Source organism: Nymphaea colorata, chromosome 5, assembly GCF_008831285.2.
Source record: "Nymphaea colorata isolate Beijing-Zhang1983 chromosome 5, ASM883128v2, whole genome shotgun sequence".
Lineage (NCBI taxonomy): Eukaryota > Viridiplantae > Streptophyta > Magnoliopsida > Nymphaeales > Nymphaeaceae > Nymphaea > Nymphaea colorata.
The window spans coordinates 9,994,749-10,010,636 of NC_045142.1; the positions used below are offsets into that span (position 1 = coordinate 9,994,749).

At 35.0% G+C, this 15,888-nt stretch overlaps 1 protein-coding gene across 1 annotated transcript; it reads right to left on the minus strand.

Annotated features, from left to right (window-relative positions):
- Positions 1 to 7,320: 7,320 nt before the first annotated feature.
- LOC116254460 (uncharacterized) lies at positions 7,321 to 11,752 on the minus strand. The gene is made up of 6 exons (XM_031629857.2): positions 11,550 to 11,752; positions 10,129 to 10,633; positions 8,621 to 8,963; positions 8,145 to 8,243; positions 7,642 to 7,762; positions 7,321 to 7,505 (listed from the first exon to the last, which is right to left on the minus strand). Exons 1-6 carry the CDS (start codon positions 11,725 to 11,727, stop codon positions 7,321 to 7,323), a joined length of 1,431 nt encoding a protein of 476 aa, XP_031485717.2. The 5' UTR covers positions 11,728 to 11,752.
- Between the last annotated feature and the right edge of the window lie 4,136 nt (positions 11,753 to 15,888).

Here is a 15,888-nt window from a genome sequence, read left to right on the forward strand (position 1 = left end):
GAGGGGTTGGTAGGAGGCTGATTGGCAGTTAGTCTTACTTTGAATTCTCATAGCGGCAACTCTCTATACTGTAAGAAAACCAAAAGAAATACCGATATACAAATTGAAGCATAGCAGGTGCATCACCAAAAGACAAGGAAAGTTAGGAGGCGTCGGGAAATGAGATTAACCATTCACTTATATTGCTCATAAAAAAAAGAAAGTCATAAACAATGTAAGTTGTACATTTCATTTCTTGGGATTGCTGTGATTTGATTGTTTTTAAAATTCATTTAAAGAATTGGAAGAAAGATAAATGGGGATTGGAAACAAGATCAGGTACTTTGAATTTCTTGAAATATGGACGAAATGAAAGTTCAACTCTTTTATTAAAAGAGTGTGCTTTGTGGAGCTTCTAACAGTCTGATCGATTTATTTATATTCCTTTGCTGTGCATGGAGAAGTAACAACACGTACATATGGAGGACATCATTCATCCCTAGACAATGTCCCACAGATTTACATGGAAGCACAAGACTGAACAAAGCAATTTCATATCAAACAACACCCTTTTCACTTCAGAACTCGAAATCTGAGAAGAAATGAGGAAACTGGTGCTTAGTTCTTCTTGGAGGCTGCCTTCTTGGGCGGGGTGGGCGTCTTTGGTGCAGGGTCGTGGCGAGCATTGGCCGATGGATCAGCATAGTCGTTGATGGTCACCACCCGTCGATCCACCTGTTCTTCCTCCATTGACCACCCTCCTGCAATGCACCTTTTGCAGTTATGTGCTCGACCCCGAGTATTGGGAGACTGAGTCCCACTCGCCAAGCCAAATTTTTTTCTTCAAGGGACACTAATTCACATATTTTTATACATGAAGACACACTTACATATATAACAAACAAAGTAAATATTAGAAGAACTGAATGTAAGAATGAAAGAAAATTGAAGGGCTGGTGTGTGGGCAACTGCCCACACCAGTCTATATGTTAATGTTACTGCTCCCGCCCGTCTGTTTAATTGATTGATAGGTGGACAGAGCACCATAACTGCATTTTCTTTGAATATATGGTTTTGGATACCGATCAGTAGAATATTATTGGGTATTTAATATCAGGTACCATTCAAACAAGGACACAGTCAAGTGGGGCCCGCATGAACCCTGGATCTACCTTAAAAACCTTTTTTTTTAAATAAAAAAAAATTACATGTAAATTTTTGAAAATTGTATAAAATTTTTGAAAAATGATATTTCGATTGTGTAAAAATTTAGAAATTTTAATTTTGTTTCTCCGATGAAAAAATTTCAAATCCACCCCTACATTTAAATAGAATAAAAGTGTTTGATGACCAGGAAGTCCATATGTTTGATGATCAGGAATCTTTATTCTAGATTCTTTTTAGTTTCGCATTTATTTGTTCGTGAAACTAAAAAGTCTGCCCATCTATAACAACCGTTGAGATTGTAACTGCTTATAACTTCAGGATGTTGATGTTAATTTCATTTTGGTTCCATCTCAAGAGAGTTTTTTTAGAAAACGAAAGAGTTGTCTCCAGATGAAAACCAGGATTTCACGAAACTGGGTTTTCTGTGTAGATAAACACGCAAAAAAGCATGATATTTGAAAGTCAAAATATCGTTTTGACCGTGAACCCAAACAGGGCCCTAATGTTTTAAAAAAACCCATATTTTTTAAAAAAAAAATTGCGAAGTCAAGGTATTATCTTATCTGTTATGCTGATCAATCAACTGCCTTTGTGATTAGTGTCAACAGGCTGCCAGCTGCTTCTTCTTGCTTGATTGCCATATACAAATCTTTTTGCATGAACGGGAGTTTCACAATCCACCATCCGAAAGAGGCTCGAAAGTTTCCCTATTATAGGTCTTCGACTGTACTTTTAGGACTTGGGTATCAAAATAGATTGTGCCACTTATGTATAATCTAGGGATGTCAATATATTCGATTTGAATAAAATATATGACCCATCTAATCTAAAAAAATCGGATATAAAAAAAAGTTTAATATCCGATTAAGAAATCGGATCAGATTCATATTTAATAAATGGCATCCGATCGAATTTGGATTCGGATATACATAAATTCGATTAGATTAGGATGTAGATCCAGATCGGATTCATTTTTCGACAAGTATCTAATGCTGTTAAATTTTGAAAATTGGCAAAATCCAGTTCAAAATTTGGATTCGGATCCAGATATAAATATAAAAATCAGATTTGGATCGGGTTCAGATTGTAAAATCGGATTTTGGATTCGGATTTGGATGTGACTTTTCTTTATTCGAATTCGAATCCAAATATGTGAATATCTGAAAAAGCAGATATGATTAAAATATATCCGATCTGAATCCGATCGATTGACATCCCTCCCCATTCTAACCAACCATGCTATGTCCCTTGAGACAACAATGCTTTAAACATATTTCAATTAGCAATTTTATGCAAATGTATGCTATTATACTACAAACTTATGCATGTGTTCAAAGAGTATAATGTGGTTTTTGTTATCAAATTAGAGGCACACTTCGAGAAAGATCTTTTTGAGGATTTGATGCAGCAGCTTTTGACGTTCTCGATAACTAATTCGTGAAAAAAAGTTCATAAATCATGTGGTTGAATCTTAATAAATGATCCCCAACAAGGCTTTGCGAGTTCATGAATTAATAAAGCTCTAGCGCAGCGATCTTAGCTTCAAGAAATGAGGATATATCTAGAGACCAACTACCCCGATGCCGTTTGCTCCTCTAATAAACTTAAAGAAAATAAGATTCAAGTAATGAAGTTTAAGGAGAACCTGAAGAGAAAGCTGGAAGAAGCATGGTCTGAAATAGGAGCAGAAGGACGAGTAGAGAGAGGAAATGCTTCTGTTCCATGATGAAGATGGTGGTGAGGATGATGACGATGCCTGCAGCGGACCTCGATCACGGCCTACCAAGCTACTTTAGATTTCGACCTTCCATGGTTCATCATTATGCCTCATTTATAGAGTTTGGACACCAAGCCACATATCACAAGGCTGTTCACAGATAAGCTGTCGTTGACATATATATATATATATATATATATACACACACAAACACACACACACACATATAAACTAGACCCCTTACTTTTATGTTAAAAAATATAGTAAATAAAATGTGAACATTCAAACGTGTTTATAAACAGTAATTCAATGAAAATCATGTTTTATTTCAAGTTACTTTTGTAACAAAGATTTTGATTTGTCTACTACCAAAATTTTGGATGCTATAAGAGCCGTTCATTATTTTTGCTGTTGAAAAAAAAACCATGATTAAAGTAAAAAAAATGACTACCTTAATACATGTTTCTCATCAAATCACTCTTAAAATCATATACGTAAGGTTGTCTGAAAAAACACTTTAATAATGATTTTTAGTAGGTTTGATTTTGTCTCTTACTTCAGTGGTCTGGTATTTACCAATATATATATATATATATATAACTTCACTTCTCTAGATCATGGCAGTCACTAAAGAATTAGGAGTGCGGCCGACAGCTATAATTTAAGGTTCCTATATAATGTACACTAAAACATGCCAAAATATGTCTAATCGTATAAATACATGTAAAATATATGTAACATATACAAAAATGATAAGTTAAGACCATCAATATTTTTAGAGCTTTTTAAAATCTGACTTAATGATTGGTCTGCAGAAGTTTTTTTTGAGTGTTATGAACTTTAACATTTTGCATCGATCTATATGTATGGACTTATACAAAGCAGATTTAATTGCGATTGAAAGAGAAAATGTACTAGAGGGAGACATTATTGACCGGTTTGTCTTATATGGAGTTCTACATTTCTTATACCATACTGTTATCGAGGCGAATGTGATAGGGTAGAGCTAGAAATTTTTTATGAAAAGGGCCGAATTAAAGTTTTAAAATTTTGATATCATTTTTCAAATTTTTTATATAAAACAAGTGAAATTTTCTAAAATTTACGTGTAATTTTTTTTTTTTTAATTTTGAGGTGAGGCTAGGGCCCATGCGGAAAAACCCCCTGGCTCCGCCCCTAAGTAGAGCGAAATATTTGATTAAGTGAAATCTTACAGTGGAAAATATGGAATTATATGTGCAACAAGGTCAATACATCTGGTCTATGTAGGGTTTGATTAGAGGACTGGCAGGGTACTGTTTTGGATCTTTAATATTAGACCCGAGTCTTGATTAGTATATGGAGTTATTCAGTGCCAGAACAACTAAACTTACATGTTTTTCTTTTACTTTATATTTTTAGTCAGACATGGATATGGCTCTTGTTACAAAAATCCATGTAAAAATTAGATCTAGATCGTAATAGAATCACAACCTGCCCAGGGATCCATATCCAAATTTAGCAAGACCTATCATCCTTTGGCACGTTGGGGACACATCGCGTGTATATACACCTGTTCCTTGAGGAGCTAGTTCGGATTATAGTCACAAAAAACTTTATCGTGTTTCAAATGGCGAGTTTTTTTTTTGGATATAATACAGTGAACTTGAAAAAAAAGAAAAAAATAAGGCAATTTTTTGTAAATTAAAAGGTTAAAAAAAAAATATAGTAACACAAACATAAAAAAATAAGTTGATTAAAAAACTTGAAAAAAATAGAAAAAATACGAAAAAATGTGTTTTAATGTTTCTTCCTAGTTTTAAATGGCTAATTTATTTATTGCATTTTTTTTCGTGTTTTTGCAAAAAAAAAAAAGCTACGTTTTTTTTTTTTACTATGGTCTGAATTAAATAAATGCCTTATCTTCAAACCCATGTAATAATTCAACTATGTCGATATAAAATTAGGCTTTTCCTATTTTTTGTTTTTTAATATTGAAGTTTATTCAAATCCAATTTCATATGAATTTAACTGATTCAAGTCATACGCTCGTGCCACCATTATCCTAATTGGGCCAATCCCCTCTAAGTCTACGAGTTTGTGATCATCCACTTTTTGTGACATTCATGGTTCCCATGTCATCTATTTCAAAATGTTATTTGTCGATGATGTGTCGGTGGGACTATTTTACATGCAAATAATAAATTTTAAGTAGAGAAAAGCTAATTATGTTTGCAAAATATATGCTTCATCTTGCAAATTTCTTCATACCCAGCTTTTGAATGGTGTAAGAAAATTAAAGCTTCAAAAACTGGTAGAAATATGGAACTACGTGCTTACCAAGGTATATCAACATATTTGACTTGGATCAGGAATCGTTTCGAAAAATCAGATATATATAAAAAAATTCATATCTGACTAAGAAATCAGATTGGATTCATATTCAAGAAATGACTCGAATTCGGAGATACACAAATATCCGATCAGATTCAGATACAAAATTATTTTTCAACAAATATCTATATCTAATGTTCTTACATTTCAAAATTGGGCAAATTCGGTTCAAAATTCTTAGTTGGATTCAAATATGAGTATAGAAATCAAATTTGGATTGTGAAATCAGATTTCAGATTTAGATTCGGATATGATTTTTTGTTAATTTGTATTTGAATTTACAAGTATATATATATAAAAAAAAAACAGATATGGTTATGGGTATATTTGATTTGAATATGATGCATTGACATCCCGAATTGCTTTCATTATTCTTTTGGAATCATATGGTGTTTGAAATTGAATTCGATTTATAGGGCATAATTGTGTTTCAAGTTGTATTTGCCGGCTTATAGTTAAACAATCGATGAATTTTTTCTATATAAAATGTCTTTAAATTGAAGTTGGAGACTTTTCTGGCCAGTTTGCTTATCAGTGCAGCTGATTTACCTTGCACAACCTTTCCCAATGATAAAAAAAAATGTTTTCAATTTTAAAAATTAAACAAGAACTAAAAACTTAAGAATCGGAAAAAGAGAAAAAAATCAAAATAACACAAAATAACAAGACCCAATAGCACTATGCTAATTTTCAGGGAAGTTAGAAGACGAAAGAGAGATTATCTTTTACTTTTGCCGTTTACTTCCAGTTAAGGTCTAAAACAAGTATTAGGAAAACGTATTGTAAAATTCATTTTTAAATGTGCAGAAGAATTTCATGGGCTTTTTTTTTTTGGTAAGTGAAGCACTTGCCACACTTTTCTCGAAGCACTTTAAAAAAAAAAAATGCAGGTTGTAATTTTCTACATCATTTTTTCTGACAAAAGAAAGAAAAAAAACAAAAGGAGAACACGAGCTTGAACGAAATTTAGTTTAGGGTAAAAATTTGAGGATTCAATTTGAATTTTCAACTGATTTCGGTGATTCGCGAAAGAATTGCCCGACTTTTTTTATAAACCTTGAATCGGCTCTTGCCGATTTTAATCAGCATTCGTTCTCACAACAATCGGCAATTGCCCACACAGACCCACAAAAAACACTTAGTTTAATAATGACACAACTTTTCTCATTTTCGTATTGATGTCCCTTAAAAATTTAAAAATTATTAATACCCTTTAAGCTACAAAATTTTAGCTCCTGGCTAGATTTTGATAAGCACTCTCATTGTAGACAAAAATTAAGTATTATAGCCACATGTAAGCATGCACCAGCCAGCCCCATAAACTTTCTTTATTTCCATGTTAATGCCTCAAATATTTGTTATGTGTATTGGTGCCCCTTAAAGTGTGAAAATTTTTGAAGAAGTGTCTCTTGAGTCTTGACCCAAATACTAACTCCGCTGCGATCGAGTTTTGCGTAGCCAGATGTTCACATATTCGGATTCAAATACATACAACGCAAAATATCTGAATCTAATTGATATCTAAATCTGAATCCGAAGTTTGAACGGAAGTGTAAGAGCAATTAATATATAATATTTATTTAGAATTAAATGATTTGAATCTGATCGGAATTTACGGATATCGGAATCTGAATCTGATCCAATTTCTTAATCAGATACTAATTTCATTTTCATATCCGATTTTTTTTTGGACTGGGTTAGTCATAGATCTTCCCCAACAAAATTTTCTTCTTTGCAACCGGTGCACATCATCCAAATTGTACTCGAACCATGTCCTGGTAAGTACATCTATGCACGCCCAAGAATAACAATTGGCATGCCTTTGTGTTTGTTGCCCTTTTATGATTTTTTTTCATACTAGTGATTAGAGAATTACCAGATGCAAAAAATGAGAAATATTAGATTTTGCATGTAAAAAAATGCAATATGCTTTGAATAACTTTCATTTTTATTAATTGATTCGTTACACATCATGATCATGATTTGATCAAAAGAATTTAGTAAAATCAACGAAACGTTATATATATATATATATGCATGGAGCCGAGATGCTATCTTCTTCATAGAGAGATTCCATTGATTCATCAAACATCTTTGAGAGTTGACAAAAATGTTCTAACAATATCAAGAAATTCTTCCGGTCGCTCTTCATGGGGCAAGTGACCACACTTCTTCATCACTTTCAAGTGTGAACCAGGCATGGCTAGAGATAGACGTTTAGCGTTCCATGCAGGAACAAGGCGGTCATGATCACCGGTAATAATCAACACTGGTTTTCAATGAAAACAATGAATCAGTTTTTGAACTATCTTGAAGCATGAACTCATTCCTAAAAGAATAAGTGAACTAATTAAAAAAAAAAAAACTTTGAAAAATACTAAGAAAATCGACATGCATATTGTTACCTGGACATGCAATCTCAGAAAGCCTTCTCTTGCATGGTGCCATTTTCTTAGGCTTCGTACTGGTAAACAATGCTATGATATATTCCAAAACCGCCTTTTCCCAATCCTTGGCTCTTAATGGCTGCAAATAAAGAAATAATATCATCAAACTGTTGGTTAATCCAAAAGAAAATGTTCACTTATATTAGAAAATATTGTGATAGCGGTGTACCGGCACATTAATGTTAACAAATAAAAACAGTAAATCAATTAAATGTATACTACTTCATATTATGTATTTTTAAAAATTAGTAACTAAATATAACACACCAAACTTCATCCTTTTCTTTTCGAGCTAATGTTATTAAGCATTAGCTCAGTACATTAACCACTGCTAGTCGAATTTAATGTCACTCATAACGTTGCACAAACAATTAGATATTAATCAAAGTTCTACATATATAATTACTCAAAGAATAATGAAATTAAGTAAAGGATCATATGTTTTAGGTAGATATACTCACTTTTAGATAACCATAAATATCATCCTCCGTGACTTTGCTTGCATCATACCAAGAACTCCTAATGGATGTTTCGCAAAATCTGTCAAATATGAACCTTAACTGCAACCACATTCAAGAAAAAGCCTTAGCAGTCAAACCCATCAAATATTTCATGCAAGATAAAAAAGAAGGATCGATCCATTACAATTCTAAAGCATTGGGAAAAACTCATAGAAAGAGAAAGCATGTATTATTAAAAAAAAAATTGTTTAAAACATTAAAAACTGATCAGCCTAATAAAACATAAAAAAATATGTTTTCCTTTTTTAACGCCAAAAGCGAAAAGAACATGTTTTATTCACGTTTTTTACAATTTCTAGTCTCTTACCGTTACAAAATCTGGCCGTTTAAACCCCGAAAAAGATATTTGTGGCTACTTATAAAAAACTTTGAGCCGATCAGTGGCCTTCAATGGTCTGCTAAACTTTTAAACTCACCGTAAGAATGCCGAAGTAAGAACGCAGAATTTCTGAAAGGAGGTTCCTGCAGAAGCAGGAGAGCAAATACAGAATCCTTTTGATCATCGAAGCTATGACTACTTGCGCTAGAAAACGCAGTGCACGTAGAAGTAAAAGAATGCCACGGAACATGTTCTCCCGATCGCTCCGGCCAATTTCTGCATTTTCCGGCCTCCGATCTTCTCTTTCATGTAGATCTCTTTGATTGGAATTAGATGAGAACAGAGGTGCAATAAGCGCAGGACATACGAGGATCAGAGCTGCAACACGTTCAGGGGCTTCAAAGTATGCATCGACTGCTACAAGACTTCCAGCAGAATGCCTGCAAAAAACCAAAATCATACTTCTCAAACATCTGATGATTGTGTTTGTAATTTATCTGAAGCAAAAATCGAATGAGTAATCATTAGTTACTCATAGAGTTGGCCTTAGTTATTGGTGGATAGATAATCATGGTTTAAGTCATTTGGATGTCAACTCTCTGCGCAAGGCAACGCATGCATATGATTTTGGAGCGCCAAACAAGTTGAATAATCAGATCACGAGCATTGAAGTCAGTACTCTGGTGGCAAAATGACGAAAATACCCCTAAGCTAAAAAAAGATACAAAATTAAAGAGATCCCCCTATAAGGGCAAAGTTGGAAAAGGTGGACGAATGGAACAGTAAAAATTATTTTAATGAAAACATGAATATACTAAGCATAGCCGTTGATCATGTGAGAGACTTGATTACTAAATGGATCGGCCTGAGCTTCAACCTCAGTGTCCATGGAAAATGGATGCGAAGAAAGCGACTTTTGGGCAAGATACAAAGTCTTCCAATCTCAGAGTGGTTTCTTATGTAACAGTTTTGAGTGTAATAGTCAAGTGGTGTGTTTCTTTTTTTCATATATATATATATATATTGGTGCATCATCCATGATTCTTTGAGAGACTCTTCATGCATGTATCACCAATGACACCTTCGGTTTATGACATATTAAAATATAAAATATTAGAAGTTTCAAATATAGGTAAACATTGAACCGGGCACCTGACAAGTATAAAGCTGACAGTCGGGTTTAGCTCGATAACTAAGCGGGCTGAGCTTGGGTGCCAGTAAGGATTTTGGGTGAGCCCAAGCCCAAGCCCAAGTTTGTGGAGTCTCGGGCCAGCTCGATGCGAATTGATGTGTAGCGCCTTCAAAAGGGTAGCTAGATCATAGCCACAGAAAACATATATTATTAAAAAATATGTTTAAAATGTTAAAAATTGGTTAGCAAAATAAAATGAAAATAAAAATGTTCCTTTTAAGAAAAACATCCAAAACGAAAAAAACTGTCTACTCCATTATAGACAACTTTGTAGCCGTATAAAACCTGGCCGTTTAAAACCTGAATGCTACCTTTGCTACTAATCCGCTTTTGTGTTGGGCCAGGTCCGGCAAATGGTCCTTCGATTGGAAATGACAATTTTAAAGGAAAGATGATCTAAAAACTAAACTCACCCAACTAAAATTGCCTTGTCTGATCCCTTGAGCTTGTCCATGAAAGAAAGTGTAACAAGAGAAGAGAAGGCAGTCGAGTAAGGACTCAAATGCGTGGAAGCCGCCATTAAAGCAGAGCTCGGCTTAGGAGGGTAGTCCACCCTCGATGTCAACCCAAAAGCAGGTCTATCAAAAGCAAGAACACTGGACCCAACCAGATGGGCAAGTGGCTTCATCACTTTGCGCCACGAAAACACAGTTGCCCCGAAACCATGGAGAAGGATCATGGGCAGTCCTAGTCTGCAGCTTCTTGAAGAGGAACACTTAGATTCTTCCCATTGATCACCTTCTGCACTACTGATCTTATGGTGAATGCTGACTCCCATGAACTCGAAGAAACAGCTATCCGGATCCGCCAGCAGCAATGGGTCCAGCAGCTCATCCTGATCAATGCCGGCCACTGTTTTCTTCTTCTTCTTCTTCTTCTTCTGCTTGATTTGCCTTCCGATGTCCAGCAACTGATTATCTGCAACCATGATGCGTAGCATAGTAATTACCTCTCCTTGAATATTCATGGAAAGTGTCTGAAAAAAATTTGATATTTCGTACCCCCGAAACATGATTTTAACAATCATGAGGAATTTTTGATGAAATTCACACAGTTCATTACAGGGGAGGAGATAGAAAATTCAGGTTAAGGGCGCTAGGTATAAAAATTTTAAAATTTTAAGAGGCATCAATATTGATGTAAATAAAAAAAATTGCTTAGAATATCAATATAAAAATGTGCACTATAAAGCTAAAATAAAGATGTGTTTGTTTCATCAGGACACCCCTACTAAGATTTTTCTTAATGCACACCTTTTTAATGCAGTCTGGAATATGAAATCCGAGGCTATTAGACATTACCAAGGGACCTATCTTTCTGCCTGAAGCAAGTTTTACCCTAGATAATTTATCTATATTTTGACTGTCCAATAGTTCCTTCAAAGGGTCGACAACTTAATTCACAATGGCAGAACGACTACCTACAGACAGACGTATAGATAAATTGCCTTCCACGTAAAAACCATTAGACTAACATCTGTAGTTGGCAGCTCAACGTAATCACCAGTGAGTAGTGACTAAGGGGAGTTTGATGAATGCGAAATATTTTTCTGGAGTATTTGCATGAAACAATTTATCTTCATCGTACACCATAACAGCAAACACAGGAAAATAGTCATAACCAGAATTCTTTTTCTAGTCTAACAAAGAAAACGTATAGTTTTTTCGGGAAAAATTTTCACCCGCTGATTTAGGACAATAAAAGTAACGAAAGTACGTAAGAACTTGTCAATCGCCAAGATATTAGGATGGACATGGAAAAGCTATCCCTTATTCCCTTCTTTGTTCTGCCATTACGGAAGCTGCGTGCGTGAACGTGAAAGCGGCCGACTAACCTGATATGATTTCGTCCCGTCCGTCGAGTCCCCGGTGAGCCGCGCCCCACTCCAGATGCACGGTTGGAGACTCTGCGTTTGGATGAGCACGTCGGAGAACGACGGTCCTCTCTTCGGAGATTCCGCCGTCGACCAAGCATGCCATTTCTCTGGTGCACCGAACGACGTGGGCAGCCATTGATGACGGAGGGTTTTCCGGCCGGCAACACTGGGAAGTTGACGGAAGAGACCTAAAGTGTTTCAAGACAGAATGGGAATTTATTAACGTGATTGAGGAATGAGTAGTCAAAGTAAACAAAAAGTCAGCAAAATACAAATAAAGAAGAAAAAAAAGATTTGAAAATAAAAGAAATAGTGATAAGGAAAGAGAGGGAGTGAAAAGGTAGTTTGTGACGGAAGAATGCGAAATGCACCTCAGCCTTCCGTGTTGATCTCCGGATGAGGATTTATTGGCGTGGAACCTAAGAGAAAAGGTTGGGTGCTACAAGAAAGACATTGTTTCCGTCTTCATCGGTTTAGGAGCCACGTTTGAATTAGATATTCTATCTTGGATTGTTGGTTTGAATCCAAGAGAATTTCCATACGGTGTTTGCTTCCATGAAATTCTGCCTATATGTTAATGATAAGGAAGGTGCTAAAATCAGACCTGGGTGCCGGGCCAACCGTCCGGAACCCCATACTCGGCCCGGTTTGGGCCGTGTGTTAATTTCTATTTGATAACTTTTAAATAATATTTTTTATTATTAATATATATATATATTATTAAAAATATATTTTACATTTAAAAATTTTATTTTATGTTTTAAAAATATATTTTTTTATTATAAACAGGTCAGGTTTAGCCCAGGCTCAAACTCGAGTTTCGGACATTAGGCCGGCCTGAACCTAGCCAGGACCGTCGGTCAAAATGTCATTGTCAAAATGACCAAAATACCTTTCAAAGAAAACCACGTGAAAGGACATATATGCATTTGGGTGTTTGACCCAAACACCTACCATGCTTGCTGTAATTCTCAAGTACTGTCTATCAAACTATAAAAGAGAAAGCATTTTGATAATAGAATGAACCAACCTAAGACATGCACCTATTTACCAACCAATTTTTTTTTTAAAAAGGACATTTTGAGGTTTTTATTTTTCTCAATTTCCATTTTTTGGTCCTTATAAAAGGGTCTTTATATTGGGCATTTTGTATTTATTATACAAAAAGAAATTCTCAAGAGGGTGGTTCATATAACAAGTTTTGGTTTTATATCGTTTCTTCGATTCTAACCTTACATAACATGAAAAAAATTGGCAAAGTTATAAGGAAGTTTCATAGCATCAACCCTTTCTACAACAAATGATAAGAAACATCAATACAAAAGTTGAAGCATATAAGAACACCACTCTGATACATCAAAAGTATCCCTAAACCTGAGGGTGGCTTCGGCCTTATTATTATGGAAATAGCTTTTCACTCACTCAAAAGAAAGAAAAAAGTTTAGGTCGTATAAAACATTTTTTTACAAATTTTAAGAGGAACTTATTTATATTCTTCAAAATTTGTCGTTTAGAAAAATCACAAAGACGACTTGGGTGATATGGGGTCAAAGTCACCAGCCACTTCTTGTCACGTGGTTGGTGACTTTGACTTCCCATAGTGGAAGTGGAAGACCATAACAAAATAACCTGTTTCAAAAAAAAAAAATACTGTAAGTTTTGCATTTTTTAAAAATCCATGGGACTCTTAGTAAAAATGTTTTATTTAAATATTTTGTCTAAGTAGTTTATATGTTATGCTTAAGAAGATGGGTGTGAAAGCCCGCCCTTTGCCCCCCTCCCATGCAACAGTTGATGAGAGGTGTACTAATTGTAATCTTTTAACTGAATAGGCACTAATATGTAAATATATGCACTTGTATATCAGTTTTTGGAAAGCAAAGGGTGTCATCTCTCCCTCTCTCTCCTTCTCTTTCACTGTAAAACTGCACAACAAGTCGACCTAGCTCAACCTCTGCTCAAACTGGCTCATCTAAACTCAGTTTGTTTATAAATGAGTCGAGCTCGAATTCAAATGTATGCTTCCAATATTAAACGAGTCGAATTTGATTTGTAAGAACTCGACTCAACTCAACAATGTAATAACTACTAAATTATAAACAAGTTAATCAAGTTAAACTAGTTAACTAGTTAAAAAAAGCAAGACATGCTTAACATAAACAAGTCGAGTTCGAGCTCGACGTTCTATTGTCGAATCGAGCTAGAACTTGTTCCATCGAGCTCGACTTGAATTCGAGCGCAAGTCTTCTGAGTCGAGTCGAGCTCGATTTGGCCAAACTCAAGCTCGACCAGACGTGTGTCCAGCTCAACTCATTTAAACTCATTTAAAAAAATTGGATTCAAATAAGAGGAAGACAGGTGTGCACATGTGTGAGCAATTATTCACATAGACCCACAAAAAATGCTTAATAATTTATGTTGATACGTGAGGGTAATTTTTCTAATTTACATATTGATGCCCCTTAATAATTTAAAATTTTATTAGTAAACCCTTAGCTAGAAATTGTGACTTCGCCCCTGATTCAACGTTGGATCCAACATCTAAGGAGTTCTGACTTAACCGTATCCTATGTATTTGGATTGATTCAGATTAGAACTTGAATAATGAATCTATTTTTAAAATTGCGTTTGAATCCAACTAAAAGAATTAACACCCAATATTTTACATATAGCTAGCTGAATTAGATTTTTATCCATATTCCAGTTAGATGCCGATCACATACTTAAATTTAACTATACATCTGTTATCACAAGTTCAAATCCAGTCAGTAACCGAGTTCAGATATCTTTGCCAGATTCAACTAAACGATCTCGGACTTAGATAAGAAACAAAAGGAAGGAGCCTGGCTTGACTAGCGAATTTTTTTAATAATACAACATTATTTATTTCTATATTGCTTATATTTTCATGTTTCCATCGAACGCCAACTTTGACAACACAGCATGGTCCTTTAATTTCAAACTGCATCATGATTTTCAATTTGACAGAGTCCGAATTCAGAATGAATTTCAATAAATGCTACCCAAGTGAAAGAAAATGACATGCTTCCAAGAAAGAAAAGGAAGACAAAATTTGTTTATTGAATTGTCCATCAATAAGCCCCACCAAACGGACCCTGGGCATCCTATGCTCGGCTTAACTGAGTCTGCAACTCACAATGGAGCGTCGTACTTAAGTTGAAGGGTGCACCACCGATATACCTTACACTAAAACAGCTCAAGACTTTAGAATAAGGAAAATTAAAAGGACTTCAACCTATTTTCTAAGTAGTGTGTTGTTAACCTCGTTAACTCGGTTCAAAGATTGCAGATTGAATCGTTTTGTTTGTGTTTGTCCTGTCTGTTATGAATTTGAAGGCTTGCAGCATAGTTGACAAACCCAAGACTTGGACTTGGATCGGCGGATGATCGAGTTTGTAGGTTAACTTTGTTGACTCGGTGAATTGACTCATCAACTGAGTTGAGTTTTAAAATAACTTGAATCAGGCGAGCCAGAGCGGAGTCGGGCTGAGCCAGGCGCGAGTAAGAAGAGTGTCTTACTCCTAATAAGGAATAAATACCTTATAAAATGACTGCGTGGAAGGACAGATATACATATGGGTGTTAGTTCCAAACACCTACCATGCATTGATATAATTGTCAAGTTCAGAAAGCATTTTGATAATAGAATGAACCACCCTAGTACACGCACAATATGCGCCAACCAAAAAAAATTTAAAGAAAAAAGACATGTTGAGGATTTTATTTTTCTCAATTTCCAATTTTTGGTCCTTATAAAAGGGTCTTTATATTGGGCATTTAGGTGATTTTGTATCTATTATACAAAAAGAAATTCTCAAGAGGGTGGTTCATATAACAAGTTTTTGGTTTTATATCATTTCCTCAATTCTGCCTACTTTACATAACATTGAAAACATTGACAAAGTTAAAGAAAAGTTTGGTTTCAAACTCCGTAGCATTAACCCTTTGTACTGCAAATGGTAAGAGACACCAACATACAAATTGAAGCATATAAGAGCATCACCCCGAAACATCAAAAGTATCCCTAAACCTTAAGGAGATAAGGGGAAGGAGGGTGGCTTCCGCCGCCTTCAGTCATACTATGGGAATAGTCTCCCGCTTACCCAAAAGCTAGAAAGAAGTTTAGGTGGTATAAATCCTCCTATTCAAATTTTAAGAGGAATTTATTTATATTCTTCAAAATTTGACTATTAAAAAAAATCACGGCTTGGGTGTTATGGGGTGGAAGCCCATAACAAATAACCTGTTCCAAAAAATTACTGTAAGTAGTTTATAT

Excerpts from the sequence above, each read along its gene's own strand:
- LOC116254460 (XM_031629857.2), bottom strand. The coding sequence starts at position 11,727 with ATGGCTGCCCACGTCGTTCGGTGCACCAGAGAAATGGCATGCTTGGTC. Across the intron at positions 8,964-10,128 it reads GACAAGGCAATTTTAGTTGG|GCATTCTGCTGGAAGTCTTG; the intron begins GTGAGTTTAGTT and ends GGTTTTTTGCAG. Across the intron at positions 7,506-7,641 it reads TTCTGAGATTGCATGTCCAG|TGTTGATTATTACCGGTGAT; the intron begins GTAACAATATGC and ends ATTGAAAACCAG.